This window comes from Hippocampus guttulatus, chromosome 3 (assembly GCF_054856545.1).
Source record: "Hippocampus guttulatus isolate MCC_2025c chromosome 3, RoL_Hgut_1.0, whole genome shotgun sequence".
In the NCBI taxonomy this organism is placed as follows: Eukaryota; Metazoa; Chordata; class Actinopteri; order Syngnathiformes; family Syngnathidae; genus Hippocampus; species Hippocampus guttulatus.
In genome coordinates this window covers 4,482,793-4,504,495 of record NC_141263.1, presented here as the reverse complement: position 1 = coordinate 4,504,495, position 21,703 = coordinate 4,482,793, and the positions used below count along the sequence as shown (strand labels likewise).

Here is a 21,703-nt window from a genome sequence, read left to right as displayed (position 1 = left end):
AGCTTGAGACTTTGTTCCCCCAGTCTCCTGGTGCAAGGATGACCTTCCCATCTCTTTCAGGATTGCAGAGTCACCGCTTATGTACAAGTGGGGATTGAAAACTCATCTCCTTAACAAACTTGCCACGTCTTACTTGGGCCTACTTTTCCTCTTTTTCTGGCAGATCACACCTCCATCTCGTCTTACAGAGAATTTAACCTTTTTGACCCCATATAAATTATTTACTTTGCACATCTCATGAACCCTGCTCCACAAGCTCAAGTAGCCAACACAAAGAAGAGGGTTGGTATGAGTAAGGAACACATGTACACATGTACATTTCGCTAAATCTGTGAATGCTGAGGAATAAAATACAATTACACGGACCTACATGTCAAAACCAACACACCACCTTTTCTTCTTCTGATTACAGCAGAGACTCTTCCTCCATCCATCTATCCATTCATTTTCGAAATCGCTTATCCTCACAGGGGTCACGGATGTGCCGCAGCCTATCCCAACTGTCTTGCAGTAGGCGGGGGAAACCCTGAACCGGTTGCCAGCCAATCGCAGGGCACACAGAGACGAACAACCATTGGCGCTCACAATCACACCTACGGGCAATTTCGAGTGTTCAATCAGCCTGCCACGCATGTTTTTGGAGTGTGGGAGGAAGCCGGCGAAAACCCACGCAGGCACGGAGAGAACATGCAAATGTCACACAGGCTGGCTGGAACCGGAATCGAATCCACGACCTCTGCACTGCGAGGTTGACGTGCTAGCAAGTCGACCACCGGGCTGCCTCTCTTCTTCTTTCTTCCATGTAAAAGCTCTTCTTAACTTCAGGTAAATACTGAGGAATTCTTACAGTAAAAGTTTAATATCTTGGAATTAATAAGCAGAAGGACCCCTTTACTGAACTAGTTTTTTTTAACTCCCTGAAAGTTGTGTATCTTTGGAATCAAGTTATGTTCATTCCTATAAAAATTGGAACAACATCTCAACTCTTTATTGTCCATTAATACACTTCGTCAACCAACACCAGTGTCCACACTCAGTAATATCCTTCCATCCATCCATTTTCCGATCCGCTTTATCCTCACAGGGGTCGCGGGGCATGCTGGAGCCTATCCTAGCCGTCTTCGGGAAGTAGGCTGGGTACACCCTGAACCGGTTGCCAGCCAATCGCAGGGCACAAAGAGACGGACAACCGTCCACGCACACTCACATTCACACGAGGGACAATTTTGAGTGTTCAATCAGCCTGCCATGCATGTTTTTGGAATGTGGGAGGAAACCGGAGTACCCGCAGAAAACCCACACAGGCCCAGGGAGGACATGCAAACTCCGCACAGGAAGGCCGGAGCTGGGATTGAACCCATGACCTCTGCACTGTGAGGTCGACGCGCTAACCACTGGACCACAGGGCCGCCCACTCAGTCATAATAATAATAATAATAACAATAATAATAATAATAATAGGGTAAAGCATTTAAAAATTATATATATTGTAGTGATGATGTCAGACGATGACAGACTGGCTGATGGTCCTAAAATTTTTACACTGCGCTAGTTTGGATCAACAGTAGTTGTTTGATAATTATAGATATATTTATATATTATTTCTCACCACAAAAACACCCACTTGGAGGTCGCAAAGTGGTTCAAATCTAGCACCAAATCTTTGCAGCTCCTCCTACTGTCAGCAGCTGGGGGCAGTGACTACAGGTTCCTGGCATGGACATTCAACCATTTTATGGCAAGAACCCAGCAAACTGTACTGCTAATGTGTGGACATTGTTACACTGAAATAATGGAGGTGTCCAAGTTGTACCAAACTAACCTCTCGAATACCAAACCAGCACTTGGCACCAACTTAGTGCCAGTGATTGGTCTTCGATTGTTGTTGTTTCTGACCATTTGGTTAGAAATATACACACAAGAAGCTAGCTGGTGGTCATTTTGTAAGGCTCTGACAACACTCCTCCGTAGAGAAACAAGCAGATAGCGACAGTGTTGTCCGTTTGTTCTCTTGTGGCCCTTCCCCCCTGCAGTCTCCGGGCATATGATGCAAGGGCTCGGCACTTCTTACACAGCAAATGATTAGGCTGTAATGCATTCACATACGTCATCATGTCGAAGCCGTCCGACTTAAGCGACTGAAAACGACCATCACCTCTCGACTGTGAGGGAAACAGGCTAACCACCTGTGATGATTGATAACACACATTAGTTGACAGATACTTGGATGTCATTCCATATGCCGCTCACATTTTGTGAGATAATAATGCTGTGCAATTTTATTTTAATTTTGTTTCTGCTTGGTGAATGCAATTGTGGTCGTAGTCTAGTTTAATCTAAGTGAAGTGTTATTAATTTTCACAAGAACCTTTGTTGATGGTCGGAAAATAAATGAACAGCTCTCTATGACGTCAGTACCTAATGTCTATGGATGCTGATTGTTGGTTTGTTCATCTTTCCTTGGAAGAAGACGAGCAAACTTTGCAGGGAATACACCTCCAAACCAAAATGCATACAAAATTGATCATTTGGCTCGCTTGCTGCCCATCCCCATGTTAGGCCAGGACTGAATGTTATCAACCAAAGCCAACTTGTACTCATTATTCTTGTACTTGATGTCATATAGTCAAAACCATCTATCCATACATCCATTTTCTGAACCGCTTGATCCTCACTAGGGTCGCAGGGGGTGCTGGAGCCGACCCCAGCTTCCTTTGGGCAGTAGGCGGGGGATACCCTGAACCACTTTCCAGCCAATCGCAGGGCACACACAGACGAACCACTATCCACGCACACACTCACACCTCGGGACAATTTAGAGTGTTCAATCAGTCTTCCATGCATGTTTTTGGAATGTGGGAGGAAACCGGAGTACCCAGAGAAAACCCACGCAGGCCCGGGGAGAACATGCAAACTCCACACAGGAAGGCCGCAGCCGGGACAGGCAAAACCAAAAATCGCAATTGCATTAAGAAGGTGTTTTCCTTGACCTTGTTAACTTCTTTAATGACTTTGCATCAATTATCCATCCATCCATCCATTTTCCGAACCGCTTGATCCTCCCTAGGGTCGCGGGGGGTGCCGGAGCCTATCCCAGCCGTCTTCGGGCAGTAGGCGGGGACACCCTGAATCAGTTGCCAGCCAATCGCAGGGCACACAGAGACGAACAACCATTCACTCCCACACTCACACCTAGGGACAATTTAGAGCGTCCAATCAGCCTGCCATGCATGTTTTTGGAATGTGGGAGGAAACCGGAGCACCCGGAGAAAACCCACGCTGGCCCGGGGAGAACATGCAAACTCCACACAGGGAGGCCGCAGCTGGAATTGAACCCGGTACCTCTGCACTGTGAAGCCGACGTGCTAACCATTGGACTACCGGGCCGCTGCATCAATTATGTGATTGTTAATTCTGAATCTGAATTGTGCGGCTTTGCATGGAGTTCAAAATGCAGAGTCAAAGGTTCTAAGTCAGTGGTTCTTAACCTTTTTAGAGGTACCGAACCCAACCAGTTCATATGCACATTCACCGAACCCTTCATTAACAAGAATATGACTTTTTACAACTTCAAGACATAAAAAATGCATTTATTAAAAACTGACAAAAAGTAAATAAAATTTTGTGACATAAGTATGAGGTTTTTAATTTTACAATGTACTATCACGACACGTCGGCTTCACAGTGCAGAGGTACCGGGTTCGATTCCAGCTCCGGCCTCCCTGTGTGGAGTTTGCATGTTCTCCCCAGGCCTGCGTGGGTTTTCTCCGGGTGCTCCGGTTTCCTCCCACATTCCAAAAACATGCATGGCAGGTTGATTGGACGCTCTAAATTGTCCCTAGGTGTGAGTGTGGGCGTGGATGGTTGTTCGTCTCTGTGTGCCCTGCGATTGGCTGGCAACTGATTCAGGGTGTCCCCCGCCTACTGCCCGAAGACGGCTGGGATAGGCTCCAGCACCCCCCGCGACCCGAGTGAGGATCAAGCGGTTCGGAAAATGGATGGATGGATGGATGGATGTACTATCACGACAGTCAAACGTTGACTTTTAAGTGAACTAAATTTCCCACAGCACTGATTGGACAAGCAATGCCATGTGATCATCTGCAGCCAGTGATGGCCAAGCGGGCATGTCATAACTAATTGACATGTTGAGTCGCGTGTGTCTTACCCTCCATGGCAGTCTCCATCGAACCCCTGAGACCAATTCCCTGAACCCCTAGGGTTCGATTGAACCCAGGTTAAGAACCACTGTTCTAAATGATCTTTTCCTTCTCCTTAATGACAAAGAAAAAGCATGACATGACAGCATATTGTAAAAACAGCCAGTCTTACTGGTGGAAAAGCTCTGGACAAAATACTTGACCTTGAAACTCACACAAAGTACACGCAAAGAACAAAATCTGCAAGGACACAGCGATGCATCTGAGTGGTTATGCACGGTCGAGCTGTCAATGAGAGATAGGAATAGAAATGTGTGTGAGAGCAAACTACAGCTGATGGAAGCCTGAAAGCAGCTTTATGTTGTTGCACACCTTAACAGGCTTTCCACAACACGGATGCCGACAAGAGAAACTGTGTTTTATGTCAGAAGCTCTTTTGGGGAATTCAAGAATAAATTGTAGCATAGCAAGGCATTTGGCGACGTGCTTATCAAAGAATGCAGTGGAATCAATCAGAAATTAGACACCCCAGACGTTTAACAATTCATTGGATTTTTGTGGATTGTGATAAACAGACTCACATATTCATATTCAAAGCAGAAAATTGTAATATTGCTCAGTGAAGTTGTTGACATTGTGGTGGTGACGCGTGTGTGCACTACATAAATACAGTGTTGTGTATGCACTGCTGCCTCAGCATGTTAAAATGCTTCCATTGCTTTTACGGCTCATCAAGTCACACACACACACACACACACACACACACACACACACACACACACACACACACACACACACACCCTGGGCTCTCCTTCTGCAAGTAAAATATCACCGAACAGGGATGAACATAATGATCAATTTTTAGGAATATTGATTAGATCCTCCATGTGGACAAGGTCACTAAGATCTGGCAGAGATCCCCCAGTGTGATTCGGATAAGTCCATCCATCCATCCATCCATATTCCGAACCGCTTGATCCTCACTAGGGTCGCGGGGGGTGCTGGAGCCTATCCCAGCCGTCTTCGGGCAGTAGGCGGGGGACACCCTGAATCAGTTGCCAGCCAATCGCAGGGCACACAGAGACGAACAACCATCCACGCCCACACTCACACCTAGGGACAATTTAGAGCTTCCAATCAACCTGCCATGCATGTTTCTGGAATGTGGGAGGAAACCGGAGCACCCGGAGAAAACCCACGCAGGCCCGGGGAGAACATGCAAACTCCACACAGGGAGGCCGGAGCTGGAATCGAACCCGGTACCTCTGCACTGTGAAGCCGACGTGCTAACCACTGGACTACCGGGCCGCCCTCGGATAAGTCAAATGCGATAAAAGAAAGATGACCGTTGAGTGACGCAGCCTTCGCTCAATCACTTGACCTGTTTCAATTTTAAAATTCATGATCACATGATGTAGAGAGAAAAAAATAAATAAATCAAACCTTAAGGTAAGTAACTCCTTGATGAGAGACAGCAAGGGTAAATACATGGGTGATCAATTTTCAGAAATCAAGGGATTCTTAAGGAATAGCCCATTACAATGACCCCAAAACCACAAACAGACTCAACAACTATGATTTAGTACGAATAATTGATCCTATTAGGCTACTCCATGGATGGAACAGTCTGTCTCTCTCTCGACTTGAATTATCTTGATCATCTATCAAATCGACTGTGTGTACTAATCTCGGAAAATGGATCGGTAATTACCACTGAGTACATTCGGCTTACAAAAAGGCAAATGGACAAAAAGCATAGGGCAATCTGTCCCTTTTAGCAGCTGGAGTCAAAGGTAAATAAGTTGAAACTTCAGCCCTACTCAGACCTACTAACTTAAGAAATATTATTTGAAAACCACATTTGCAAACATCTTAGTAATTTGGGATTTATCATCACAACAGTTGTGCACACGGAAATGATATTGAAAAATCCTGCGTAAGACATAGACAGTTTTACTGAGTGACAATTTACATCACCGAATTAATTTGGGGTTGAAATGACAAACTGTTCCATCCGTTTGGAAGCAGACTGAGACCATGATTGAGACCAGTATTCATTTGTATGCATTCACATATGCATAAAAGTTCCCCGCCAGTGTGGGAAATGAACTCTGGTATATTTAAGGTGAACCAAAACAGCGGGAAACAGCGGGAACTCTAGAATCAAGCATGCCATAGCAACGAAATGTCTTAATGGATTACTGACCGTAGCTACATGTAACATGTTGCATGACTTATAAATTGGAAATTCTGTAAGACGCTTACGACCAACACTATCAGCAAACGTACTTTTCAGTGGTGTTTTTTTTTTTTTTTTTACACCAAAGTTCAAGCCTCTAAATTCAAATAGAGCAGTTAAACAGTACACAGAGTGCACCTGTCGTTTTGTCACTTAAGACTTAAAGCCTTTTAATCAGTGCCCGCAAGCTTTCATGCACCCTGTAACCTGATAACATGATAAGCTGTCCACTGTAGTCACTCAAAGGGTTAAGTACTGTCAAACAAAACCGCTTGCTGTTTTTTTGCCTCTTATTTTTTTACACTTGATTCTCACACACGTGCAGATGAGTTCTGCAGGTGGCTTATTAAAATGTAGGTGGCAGGTGACCTCAGGAACCACACGAGTTGATATGACAAAAGCATATCAAATACATATGATGGCCCAACATCCTTAAGACATTAAAAAAAAACGAGCATATGAACCTTGAAATGGATCCTAAAACACACGTGGAGTCAATCCAGTGATCTTAAAAGCGACGTAATGTGCTTTTGTTCTCTCGCCTTGGTCAGCCCAGAAGCAGTTTTGAAGTAATTGTAGACTGGAGTTGCTCTGTTTAGGAATACCAGAGAGCAGTGCATTGCTATGGGGATAGATTTGTCTCCAAATTCATCACAGAAATACATGAGTGAGTTTCATGTTTTTCTGTGATCCACAAATATCTGCAGGAATATCTGCACATTTACACTGAATTCAGCAAAATAGGACCATAATTTGTTTCCCTCGAACTTGCTTTATATTTCCTGACAGTGGTTCCGTCCTATCCTCCGCATGTCTGTCGATGCTTCAACTTTTTCCTTACCTGTAGGAGGTGGCAAATTTACCTAATCCTTGTTTTAGACATGCCTCAGTTCCATAAGCCCCTCAGGCAGCAATAAAGCAAGGTAAACAATGCAGTGTTTGTGTGACTGATGACATGTCAATACGGCCGTACACAAACAGGTTGCAACGTAGGCTGTGAAAGAGGTTGCAGAGTTCTGGAGAAAATAATGAGACGGATAATCCAGCGAAAAACAGCAGAATGATTACCATTCATCAAAGGCACTTTTTACTCTTCAGCTTCTGTGAGAAAAACTGACCAAAAAAACAAATCACAGCCCCAAAAAATATTTGCTTTTCAAATCAAATGTGTGGATTTGCCCCAAACCCAACATGTTGTTCTCTGGTAAGTAATGTCTCAGAATGAAACATTTTCTTCTGTGTGATAACTGACATTTGCTCTGGCCGCATGAAGTTGATGAGTTCAACGATGCTGTCAACTTTTGCTGGTTTCTTTGAAGGGTTACATTTTTTTTTTTCCTCCTTGGAATTTAATGTGGGTTAATTACTTAGAGAGCCAGTCTGTACAAAATGATCGAGCCACGCGGCATTCGGGTTCCTTTTTATTTTTAAGATAAAATAATAATCCACAAAAAAACGAGATAAAGCTCCACGTAACGTATACAACACAAACTTCACTTCCCTCAAACAGTTTTTCAGGACCTCATGCAGCATTGCAGTGGATGCCAGATCTGTAAGCAAACAACTACATTTGAACTCACCGCTGGAGCAGTCCAGCCCTCCCCAGCCAGGCTCACATTGGCAGGTGTCAGGAGAGATACACCGACCGTGGTCACACTCCTCAGTACACAAAGCTGAGATTAAAACAGAACAAAAACAATGTTAATCACAACCAGTTCTCATACTCATTAAACTCCGAGAGCTAAATAAGACCCTGATGATGTGCTTAAACTACAACCAGTGACTGACATAGATTGCTGCATCAAAATTTTAAATTTAAGTATGAATTTATCTGCATTGAAAAAAAATGCTTCTGTGTGTTTTGTTGATCAAATCAGTTGTTTTTTTATGGATTTCACCATTAAAATTTGATGTTAATACATACCGTACACATTCGTGATGGACAGATTATATTATCGGGGATGATATTTTGCATTTTGTTGATGATCACCATCTGCCTTTTTTTATGACGTAATCCAACGGACGATTAAAAACTGGATGATCTTGGCTCAGATGACTGTAGCGAGCCTCTGCCTGCTGTGACAACTCTCCAGCATTGGTCTGTCCACAGCACTTGATAGGTTTCGTGTGGAGTGGGAAACAGCCAGTCGGCAGTGAACGCTGCATCCTGCACAGTTCATGATTCGCCACCAGCCTGGCCACCCGTCCGTCATCGTCAGTCCGTCATTAGTCCAAGCCAATCAAATCTGGCTTCGTCAGTCCATCCTTGTTATTTTAACATCGTCTCCATCATTGCTAAATTACAGTTCATAACTGCAATTATCCATCATTCCATCCATTTTCCGATCCGCTTATCCTCACAAGGGTCGCGGGGGGGTTCTGGAGCCTATCCCAGCCGTCTCCGGGCAGTAGGCGGGGGACACCCTGAACCGGTTGCCAGTCAATTGCAAGGCACACAGAGATGAACAACCATCCGCGCTCACACTCACACCTAGGAACAATTTGGAGTGTTCAATCAGCCTGCCATGCATGTTTTTGGAATGTGGGAGGAAACCGCAGTACCCGAATAAAACCCACGCAGGCCCGGCAGAACATGCAAACTCCACACAGGGAATCCGGAGCTGGAATCGAACCCGATACCTCTGTGCTGTGAGGTCGATGCGCTATCCACTGGGTCACTAGGCTGCCACTGCAATTGTGCTTTGACTCTTCCTTATTTTTCCGCCAAGGAAGAACAAAGTTGACAGTTAGGAGTGCTATCTAAATTATGGGACTACTTAAAGACACCATACAACATTTATTATTCAGCCCCGCCAACAAACACGCAGAAGACATGCCGTGCATGTTTCTGTCCATTGTGAGTGAAACAAGCGTCTGTCAGTGACGGACTGAGCGGTTTAAAACAAGAACACTGATTGAAAGCATGTTTGCAAGCTTTTATGTGACAAAACCCCAAAATTCGCCATTCTTGCAAGCGTCCGCTGTTTCAGTGAGATGCAAGCTCACAACAATAAGAGACAAAACTCTTTGGTCTGATAGACCACAGCTGAACTATTGGGTGTGAATATTGTAGGACATCAATGTTGGGAGGAAACCGGGCTCTGCTTCTTTCCGGGCCAAAACCATTCTTACAGTGAAGCATGGTGGTTGTCACGCTGCAGCAATGTTTTTCAACAGAGAGAACTGGGGAATTAGTCAGGACTGAGAGAAAAATAAATACAGCGATTTGCAGGGATATCTTGAGCACACAGCCAAGGCTTGAACAAAAAAAAAAAAGAGAGTGGCTTCGGGACCATTTTGTGAATGAATCGAGCAATTGAAATAGAACACCCCTGAAAAGAGATGAAATCTGGGAGAAAACTTGATGCTCCAAAGATTGGTGTGCCAGGCTTGTGGCATCATATTCAAATAGAATTGGGAGTGTAATTGTCGCCAAAGGTGCATCAATATCAACAAGGGACTTAGCAAAGGCTGTGCATACTTACAGAATGCCAGGCATGCCATTTCTTAGTCATTTGCTTTGAATACTTTTGAAATAATATCTACCCCAAAAATGGTTCATCTTGTCATTACAGGTTGTGCATAGGGTGGAGTAAAAATAAATTCCATTTAAGAATTGTTCCGTTTTACAGCTGCAACATTACAAAATGTGGAAAACGTGTTGTTAATGCTTTCCAGATGCACTGTACTTTTTTCATTTGAAAAAAACCCCCCTAAACAAACCAAAACAAACAAACAAACAAGCAACCGGCTGTGCTCACTATTTACAATTTTAATTTTAGCTAAGACATTTTGGGACTGACCCTTTTTCACAATCTGAACCAGTTTTATTTTTCTTAGACATAGATCAGGGGTGGCCAACCAGTCAGAGACTAAGAGCCTTTTTTTTTTTACTGCAAAGAGCCACATCGTGCGGGCACACACACACACACACACACATACACACACACACGAAATGCAGTGGTTACTTACTACTTAGGTCAGGTTGCTACATATTTGACGGAAGATCAACTTTTCAAGCGACGAACCTCCCGCAATCAACCCGATCACATGCAAGCATATACACACGCACGCGGGCCCCCAACCACACACACGTGCGCATACGCATGCACGCACGCCGAGATGAGCGACAGACGGAACGTCACCGAACATGAACGAAATCGGAACACACAAACATACAAAGCCCACCCCCCCCCTCCTTTTCCTCCTCTCAATGCTCGCGCTTGACTTGGGACCAGTTCTCTGGCTCCCGGTCGATCATGATTGACGTATTGGGCACCCCTGCCTTAAAATCTGAGGTAATTCGCTGACTAGTTTAGCGCTTAGCGCCAAGCACCGTGGTTTGCCCATGAGCTGTGATTCAGTTGTCATCTGATTGGTTGCCCTGTATGTCAATCAAATAACGGGATTGATGATAGGCTGGCGTAGTCTTCTATGTATTTAGCGCCATTGTTTGAATGGCAGCGCCACCGCCGAGGCGTTTTCAACGCTTGTCATGTGAAAGCCCGGGAGCCGCATTGAACCAGCCAAAGAGCCGCATGCGGCTCGCGAGCCGCGGGTTGGCAACGCCTGCCATAGATACTCAAGACAAAAAAAACCCCAACAAAAAAACCCTCACATTTCCATCTTCAAGATATTTTCTGGAAACTATACAGATGGATACGACCTTTGTGCATAAAGCGTTCGTTCCAGTTCAATGTCAACTATATCCATCCATGCTTTATCCGGACCGCTATTAAACTTTTACTAAAAACTACAAAATGCGTGCTTAAGATAGGTTGGAAAATGTCTTACTTTAATCTCTGAAAGTAAATGAGTGATGATGCTGATGGTTCTGTTTAAACGTTACGCAACAAATAAAATTTAATGTCTTGAATAAATTTGAGATTGACACTAGCAAAGTTAGGTGCAAGATGCAAAGCTTTATTGTGAACACTGATATATTTTGAGAAAAAAAAGTGGCAGTGTCAGAAGCGCAAATAGTACAAATGCATGTCATAGTTTAGTTAACGTCCTCAACGTTTTTTTGTGTTACATAACATCTATCCATCCATTTTCAACACCACTTATCCTTAAGAAGGTCGGGGTTGCTAAAGCCTATCCCAGCTGACTACGGATGAAAGGCTGACTACACCCTGAACTGGTCGCCAGTCAGTCGCAGGGCACATATTGAGACAAGCAACCATACGCACCCCCATCACACCGTCACTGAGTGGCAACCGATGCCACGCTGCCCACACATGAGTCAGGCAAGTACACCACTACACCATCAGCGACTTCTATTACAGAACATCACGGATAAATTTAGATGTCGACTTAGTAAAAATAGGATGAAACAAACTTATTTTTACGAAAAAAAAAGATTTCTTTTAAATCACTCCTCTTGTTCTACAGCCATTTTTGTTATGCATTGCCTTTCTGCTTGGCTCTCGACGAAGGCGGACGCTTTTTTGCACAGCTCCCCTGCCCGCCCACCTTTTTTTCCCTGCTCGCCACTTAGTCTTTTGTGCTGTCTTTGTCTAACTTTTTTTTTCCCCTAGCCTCCTACCGTGTTTTCATCCGAAGAACTAACCATGGAATTAGTTGGCTGGTCTCTCGATGTAATCGACAAAATTTTTTCGACGGAAAGAGCGGGCAGTGGGGAGCCTGCTTGCCCTCCGGGGACACTTGCTGCCGGATACGCCCTGGATCCATGGAGAAAGTGGAGACCGGTGTGCCTGACAGTACTGTCCGTGGAGGATGTGGAAGACATCTACATTATTGGCCTTTTGATGTATGCTGCTGTTTGGTGTTGGCAGCTTGCTGTTCTATCGCAAAATTCAACCGACGGGAGCAGCTCTATTGGAAGTGAAGAAGCTGCCGGTCACTCTGGATGGCTTGGCGCGAATGTCCAACACTCAGACTCAAGCGGTGACTGAGCTCAACCGCAATATTGTTGCGGTGTTGGAGCGACTCCGCGCGATCGATAATACCATGGAGACGTTGGAATCCACGCTGCGGAAAGAGTTTTCGGATTCGGGCTGATCGGCGCCAGTGAAGAGATACAGACCAAGGACTCAAGGCTGTCTGGAATTGTTGGCGGCCGTCTCTCCAAAACAAACAACGCTATCTGGCCTTTCCCCTGGATGGAAATACGCATGGAGTCTAGGGCCCCCACCACCATGATGACCTGTTTTGGGCAGTACCTGAGGACCATCCAGAACACACTGGAGAGACTCTGTCTCCTGGCTGAGAACGCTTCGGCATCCACAAGGAAGAGCTGGACCAAAGTGGCTGGGGAGAGGAAAGTCTCAGCTTCTTTCTTAAGGTTGTGACCCTGAGACCAAATCCCTGATAGGTGGAATAATGGGTGGATGGATGTTTTTTAAAGACAGAGCCAGTATACCCACGCACCAAGCAGAAGTACATCAATCCCACATCAATTCCACACAAGATTCAAAATCCAGTGCTTATGGACTTTGAGGTAGATGTGGTAACCACTACCCACAATGCGGTCGTGAATCTTATTTGTGGATGTTGTGATGATGACTACGATGAATGATGCTGTGCTTGTGCTGATACCCCCCAAAAAACGGTTGGTCTTACATGAGAAAGCATGAATAGTTCGCAAAGATGTCTTGTTTTAATCAATATCTTGTTTATCTTTGTCAAGTGCTGGATGGATTGATTTTTTTTTGGGTCAAAAATAATTGTATTAAAAGTACCGTATTGGCCCGAATATAAGACGGCCCTGATTATAAGACGACCCCCTCTTTTTCAAGACTCAAGTATGAAAAAAGACTTTTTGAACACCAAATTAATTTTTATACAAAAAATAATTAGAGTACATCTGAAACAAATGATTATAACAATATATTTGAAAGAAAAAGCACGTTATTTTGCCTTATTCAAATCTAAAGTGCAATCACATTCATAAATGAATGACTTCTGGTTTTACATCATAACTTCTCAGCTATCTCTTCTATGATTTTCTTCTCTTTTCCTTCTTACCACTATTTTTTATTTTTCTTCTTCGTGCTACCGCAATTTTATTTTTATTTTTCATGGCAGGGGTTTCACTTTGGCCTGGGGAGTCAGCATTCGCTTCATTGATATCTGGCGCTATCTAGCGTCGTGAATGGGTATAATGTCTAAACCCCGAATATAAGACGACCCCCACTTTTTCAGTCGTATTTCAATGCAAAAACCACCGTCTTATATTCGGGCCAATACAGTAAAACATTGTATGTACGTGATGTGTGTCAGTTGTAGCTAAACCCACACACTTAAACTTAATGGAGTGAAAAGATCAGAGGACTCATCTTCATTATCAACTGCACAACTTGTTCAAATTCGACAGGCTGAACTTCTGTATCATCCCTTGCAGCTCATTTTGCGAGGATCACTTGTGCATCAGACGATGAATACTGCATCATTCATCAGGTAGGACGTGTGTAGGCAGACGACAGGCTGACAGCTTGGAGACTTTCGCTTCTCTATCACAGAGATATGATGTGCTACTTATCTTTCTTTCCTTCTGTCGAAGCAAGTGCCAGCTCAATAACAAATAAAGGTAACCTAAAATAAACTATGCAGAACTGCAGACTGATAAAATATGCCTGTCCGCAAAATGTGATCTTTGTAAGTGAATCTGCAAATTTCGAGGTCACCCATTTTAATTATATGGTCACAGCGAATATGTTTACACCGAATATGTTCACACCTCATGTTCTGGTTTCTGATTGGTGCAGGTTCAGAAACTGATGTGTCTTTTAGCTTTCATTCGGCATTATTGTTTTCCTTTGACTAGAAATTACATTTTGGTTACTATTAGGTTCATGTGATGTGCCATTCACACATCTCTGCTCCTCATATTTCCTTCACTGGTTTTCAAGGTGCGGGGTTCGATTCTGCCTCAGGCCTTCCCGTGTGGAGATTGCATGTTCTCCCCATGCCTGCGTGGATTTTCTCCAGTTTCCTCCCACATTTCTAAAACATGCATGGTGTGTTAATGGATCACTAACACGCTCATACTCACACCTAAGTCTGAGTGTGAGCGCGAATGGTTGTTCGTCTATGTGTGCCCTGCGATTGGCTGGCAACCACGACCCTCATGATGATAAGGGGATGAGAAAATGGATGGATCTCTTTAGAGAGAGAGAGAGAGAGAGAGAGAGAGAGAGTGAAAGAGGGAGACAGAGAGAGATCTACATGAGGTATATAGATCTCTCTCTCTCTCTCTCTCTCTCTCTCTCTCTCTCTCTCTCTCTCTCTCTCTCTCTCTCTCTCTCTCTCTTTCTATTTCTATACATATATATGTTTGGGAATCCCTTGTTACATTTCGGCTTGTTGGTGATGCTTGTATTGCCGCCACATCTATAGTTTTACAGTGTGCCAATAAAGAAAGAGCCTTGGCTAAGGGAAAAGTGGGTGGTGTAGTAAGGTGGGGGGATGGACTATTACTCACTGGTCCAGAGGCCCATTTTCATTCATCCATCCATCCATTTTCCGATCCGCTTATCCTCACAAGGGTTGCGGAGGGTGCTGGAGCCTGACACCCCGAACCGGTTGCCAGCCAATCGCAGGGCACACATAGACGCGCTCACACTCACACAGAGGGACAATTTGGAGTGTTCAGTCAGCCTGCCAAGCATGTTTTTGGAATGTGGGAGGAAACCGGAGTACCCGGAGTAAAACCACGCAGGCCCCGGGAGAACATGCAAACTCCACACAGGGAGGCCGGAGCTGGAATTGAACCTCTGCACTGTGAGGTCGACGTGCTAACCACTGGACCGCTGGGCAAGACAAAGGTAAATTTGGGATTACATTTAGGGATCAAAGATCAAGGAATTAAATTGGAGAATCATACAATTTTGGTTGTTTGTAGTCCAGTCCGTGAAATTTCTACAGTTTGTGATGGCTGGGGTGCTATATAACATGCCATTGTTTGGCCATTGTGTTTTCTGAAGTCAAAAGTCAACACAGCTTTTCACCAGTAAAATGTAGTGCTTAATGGGGATATTGATTTCATGCACCAGGAGGACTTGGCACCTGTTCCCACAACAAAACTACCAAAAGCTGGTTAAATAACCGTGATACTACTGTCCTTAAGTGGCCCGCAAATCGAACAGACCTGAAAGGTTACAATGAAAAAAAAAAGTCATGAAATATCTAAAAATATCTCACCAGTATTGTGACACTTTGATTTTCTAGGAAGGTAATAAACTTGGGCGGAACGGTGATCAAGTGGTTGGCATGTCTGCCTCACAGTGCAGAGGTGCTGATCTTAGTGCTACACTCCTTCTCTGTTTTTTGTTTTTCCCCCCCAGTTTCGTGCCAGGTGGCCCCAGCCGGCCCAATGGCTCGTGGCCTACCGTAGGAAACCTCGCCTTCCCTGAAGGTCAGCCCGCCCCACTCTGTGATCCTTTCTCAAGGTTTCCTACATTTTTTTTAACCGAAATAGGATTTTCTTTGGTCAGATGGGCAGTTTACACCCAGGGTTCCCATTGATTTTGTTGGGCCTTTAAAGCACTTTGAGACTCTTTTGTGATTAACGGATAGACACGAGAAATAAACTTGACTTGTCAGGGTGATGATGAGACAAATGAGATCACGCTTGTTCCGTAGAGCAGGGGTCCCCAACCGCCGGGCCGCGGGTCATTTGGTGCCGGGCCACACAGAAAGAATAAATAACTTACATTCCTTCCATTTTGTTCATTTCGGAATATGAAAGATGTTTTATTTTGAAAAATTACTGGATTCTCTGTTATATCAGTCTACAGTATGTCACTCTTTTTGCAGGTGAATGCGCGCGTCTCGGTCACGTGATAGGTTACCGCATAAAAAACAAACGTCTTTGAAAACTTTTTTCGGGAAGGGAAAGGCCCAGCCAGGAGACAGAAGAGGAGTCTACGACTTTCAAGAAAGAGAGGGCTACATTTAATAGACAGTATCAGAAATCCTATTTCAAATACGGCTTTATCTCAACGGGAGATTCACACGCACCAAGCCTACTCTGCAGAATAAGCGGCGATGGTGAGTCGTATTTTTCATTCACTTTTTATTTGCGGCGTATCTTATTTTGAAGGCACGATTAAACGTTCCCATAGCAACCAGAGAATGTTGCGGCCAGATAGGACGTTCCTCGTGTCATGATTTGTGTTTATTATTATGTTCGAAAATACCACACTTTTCATGCAGGTCATATCATATTATATTGTTGTATCTATCCGGTCTTAAAAGCTGGTCCCTGAAAATATTGTCTGACATGAAACCGGTCCGTGGGGCAAAAAAGGTTGGGGACCTCTGCCGTAGAGTACAACCTGAAGATCAAATTCCACAGCCTCAGTAGTTTGGATAGTACAACGTCACCAAGTCTGAAGTTGTTTGACATTAACATTGAAGATTTTGCAAAATTTTCATTACTGCATGCATGTTCCTTTTTATGACCCATTAACAGAGTAATCAATAGATTTCCCAATATCATAAGATTTATTACCAAGAAGCAATGTAAAAACAATTAAATATTCTACACTATCCGAAGAAAGGGTACGGTTGGGGTCTATTTATGTATGTTTTGCATATATTCAAACAAATTTTAAGGTACAGAACAAAATATAATGTATTATAAGATATACTTTATTTTTGGGGTGAAATTGTTAACGTTCAACATACACCTCGCAATATTAAAATTGAATGCCCTTCAAAAATACATGGCGACAATAGCAGTTCTCTCGAGTTACTGTGCGTGTGTGCATGCGCTGTGTTTTGGCAGAGGTCTGGACACCAAAATAATTTGCACCGGGCCCTATAAGCCTAATGTTACACTTCTGGTTGGATCATAGCAACGTATTAATACATAATAATAATAATAATAACAATAACTGTTTAAGTGTAATGATATTTCTCTGAACAGTGTTAAATATTTTTACACAAGTCATTAATAAATTTGACACTAAACTGAGCAGAAAAATAGAAAACTATAAAACTCAACTCTCTAGGTGTGAAAATGACACTTTGTTTTTTTATAGTGTTGATGTGTTGTTTTTCATGTTCCCGTGGGAATTTATTCATCTTTATATGTCAAGCTGTTCTTTTCGGTATGCAGCTGGGAGCAGGCTTCAAACGAGTCGCACCTGTCCCTCATCAGGCATCACATAACCTACTGCCTTTAAAGAGCCGGCGTCACTTATTGCCTTGCTCATGACGCTGTCTCCAAGTGCTAATTTCCAAGACGTTCTTGGCCCTTTTTTGCCTCATAGACTTGCCTCGTACTTCATCGTATTTTTATTATGCGTTCCCGGTGAATGTTCTTTGTGTATTGGATTCTCTTATCCTTTGATTTGACAAGCAATTTGTTTTTCTTGCTCCTTGCCTTTTACGAGCGGTTTTGGTTTGTTCTAGCCTTTTCCTGTTTTGTTTGTTACCAGCGTCCTTAGTTGTACTTTGTTGGTCTTGCATTTTTATGAATTAACATATTTTTGTTTAAAAGCCTCTTCTCTCTGTCTACGCTTGTAGAAACTGTGTTCTGCCTGGATTCCTTCCAACCATCTGACAATATATCATAGTAATTGCATTTGGTACAAACACACAGTCTGACCCTATGTTACAGTCATTGCAATGCTCTTCTCAACTTGTTTTTGGTCTTTGGATGAAAGACATCACATCAGTCCATCAGCCAAGCATTTGTATTGTGACATGCAGCTCAACAAATCCAGAGTTGGGAGGGAAAGAAGTGATGTTCATGTTGGCCATCCTGCATTTGGCATCTTGCCTTGTTTTTGGTTCATTCCATTAGGGCAGAGGTGTCAAACTCATTTTTGTAGTGGGCCACATTGTAGTTACGGTTTCCCTGAGTGGGCCATTATGACTATGAATTTTGTGAAACCGTAAAAAGGTTTGATCACCTCCATATATTACATATACAGTGCACAACAAATTGGTGGATAACTAGTTTTGAAATGAGTCAAGAATAATGATTACTTCACAAAATGAACATCACAGCGCGACCCATCTCCACATTTTTCTCTAATTTAAAAATCTCTGCTACACCATCAGCGCCTCCAGCCTATGAGTGAAGTGAGAACCGCCTTGTACACCACCAACAAAAGCCACTTTACCTCTCTCAGAAGGCAATGATGGATGTTAATTCCTGTATAATGTTGGATAATTAAAGATTTAAATAAATACATGTACTGTTGTAATCTCTGTCTCAAATGTAAAGTATAAATCCTGTTTACATATTTTACACATACTGGTACCTGTGATGTTTCTTGCTTGCAAAAGCATCAATGATCAGACAGATAATGAAATCGTGGACAGCGGCTCTTCCATCCAGCTTACTTGCGGATGTACATGTACGAAATTGGTATGCTGTCAACTGCTTGTAGTCTTAGACCTTCACCAACAGAGGGTGATAACATACTGTGGAACAGCCGTGAGATCCCGGTTCACGTGTATGCAAACATTGCATCCACATACAAACACGAAAATTCCTAGCGGGGGGGCAAATCCTACTTCGTTGCTTTGTGACTTTTCACTTTTTTACCAATTAACAATGGAAAATAAGGGATTACTGTACCTAATTTGACTTGGATTTACAAAAGCATTTAGTGAAATTTTCATATGTAGAGTAATAATAATAAATAATACATTAAAACTGATTTTTGTAGTATTTTGATGGTATATGAATGAATGAATGAAGCATTTTTTAATGTAAATTTGAAAAGTGTTAAAGCATTGTACAGCACTTTGAGTTGCATTCTTATGGATGAAAAGTGCTATATAAATAAAGTTTGATTGATTGATTGATTGATTGAATGACAACTGAGCAAGAAATGGTATGCAGCCTGCAATAAAGTGTTTTATACAAAGTAAATCAAAAACTATTCTTCAAAACCACTATGGACACCCGTCAATTTTGATTTGTGCCTCAAGCAGCTTTCTTTATGAAAGAAGGGAACCTTTCAATTTGCTCATGTTGAGAATGTGGCGACAAAAAAACTGTCCTAATTTGTTCATGTTAGAAAAGCTAGAAGGCACACTTTGTACATAACTATGACTCGCATTCAAACCTGGCGCGATGCGCCGCTGGATGACAGAAGCAACGCTGCACAATTGACTCATGGGTTATTTGTCTAGGTCCTACAGGAGACTCAAATGAGGTTGTTTACAAGCTGATGCTGAATAAAGGCACGCCATGTGCTTTCTCTTTTGCATCGGCTCCCCCCGGGCAACCCATTCACTTATGAAAAAGCAGCACTCGGCTATAGAATTTACCATCTAGAGTGGATAATTGATTTCTTTTGGGGAAAGTACATGAGTATGAGATAAAGAAACATGATTAGACAAGATAGAAAACATTCATCTTAAAACAAGTTCTTGTTGGGAAAAAAATCATCAATTTCTGTACCAACAATATAAATACAGTTAAACCTTCTCTTCTGATCGCAGTTGTGATACTAAGAGTAAATCAAAAGGAAAAAAGGCATGGGTCTTTTGAGTGTAGCTAACTCAGCCATCTTGTGTTGCCTTTTAAACCGTTTAGGAAAAGGTTCTAAAGAGGGAGAATAAGTTAGGAATAAAACCTATTGCAGTAAAAAGTTTGTCAGTAATCTTCTTCAAAAACTATCTCTGACTCAAATGGCTAAAGGCAAAATAACAGCATGGTTTGTCAAAGTCGGTCATCTTTGGGTTTTATGTTAAATTGGATGGAATGAATATGCTTGATTAGAAACGCATGAGAGATAATGCTCTAATCATCCCGTCTGATGTTAAGTGGAGCTGGAATGATTATCATCATAACAAAATAATAATTTAAAAAGAGCCAGTGATTTTTCAACTTTCATAAATTCCAGCTTGAGATTTGTTTTCCTTTGAGGACAAAGATATGAGTAGTCAACCTAAGTAGTAAGTAGCACTATGGAATTCGTCTTGTCTTCTTATTAGTTGAAATAAGTTAAAGGTTTCTTTTTTTTTTTCAGACAATGGCCTTTTTGGGATGGGGGGGGGGTGAAAAGAAAAACTTTCACCTAGCTAACAGCTTCGGCTGTCATGTCAGCCTTGTTACTGCTTCGTTGTGGCACGTCTATACATATATATACAGGTATATATATATATATATATATATATATATACATAGAGAGAGAGAGAGAGAGAGAGAGAGAGAGAGAGAGAGAGAGAGAGAGAGAGAGAGAGAGAGAGAGAGAGAGAGAGAGAGAGAGAGAGAGAGGGTGGCCGGCAGTCCAGTGGTTAGCACGTTGACTTCACAGTACAGAGGTACCGGGTTCAATTCCAGCTCCGGCCTCCCTGTGTGGAGTTTGCATGTTCTCCCCGGGCCTGCGTGGGTTTTCTCCGGGTACTCCGGTTTCCTCCCACATTCCAAAAACATGCATGGCAGGCTGATTGATCACTCTAAATTGTCCCTAGATGTGAGTGAGGGCGTGCATGGTTGTTCGTCTCTGTGTGCCCTGCGATTGGCTGGCTACCAATTCGGGGTGTCCCCCGCCTACTGCCCGAAGACAGCTGGGATAGGCTCCAGCACCCCCGCCACCCTAGTGAGGATGAAGCGGTTCGGAAGATGAATGAATGAATGAATATATAGATAGATATAGTGTATACACACACACACAGCCTTTCCAGCAGCTCCTATATTTTGTTGTTCTACTTCTTCCTTTCATAACTTTGCTGCTGTGAATTGGGAATTTCTCCGTTGCGAGACTAATAAATGATTTCTTATCTTATCTTATTTTTGTCGCGGGCCACTTTGGAGTTCCGTCTTCCCTTGGAGGTCCGTGAAGACAGTGAAACCGAATAATTGTTAATCATCACATCACATTATTAATTGTACACAAAAAAATGATGACTCACTATTTTTTAAGTCAGTCAAGTATTTGCTCAATTATTGCTCAAGTGATTGTAAACAGGGTAATAGAATTATTGCAAAATGTTACCGTTAGTTATTACGTATGACAATTTGAGATTTCAGCAAGAAATTACAGATTTAAGCAAGGATCATGGAAGTTGACACAGATGATTTGCTTTCGCGGGCCACATAAAATGATGTTGCGGGCCAGATCTGGCCCCCGGGCCTTGACTTTGACACCTGTGTTTTAATGTATATGAATACAGGATAGAGTAGATGATTACCAAGTAGCTGGAATATTGTTCAAATGCATCTGTGTTTTGTATGGTCTCGAAGTTTCTGAGTCACACAGGAAAATACCTCCAAAGGTGGTTGAGAAAGACGGAGCTGAGATCCTGTGGCACATCCACTTCAGACTAATGAAGTAGTGATGCCCAATAAACTGAACAGGACAACCAAGTG

At 42.9% G+C, this 21,703-nt stretch overlaps 1 protein-coding gene across 4 annotated transcripts in view; it reads right to left on the bottom strand.

The window, feature by feature from the left end:
• Positions 1 to 21,703, bottom strand: part of LOC147207196 (multiple epidermal growth factor-like domains protein 11) — a 123,572-nt gene that overhangs the window by 72,537 nt on the left and 29,332 nt on the right. For all 4 annotated transcript variants that reach the window (XM_086106265.1, XM_086106266.1, XM_086106267.1 and 1 more), the window contains exon 5: positions 7,980 to 8,072. In XM_086106265.1, coding sequence (XP_085962391.1) covers positions 7,980 to 8,072 — 93 coding nt within the window. The remainder of the gene's footprint in view (positions 1 to 7,979; positions 8,073 to 21,703) is intronic.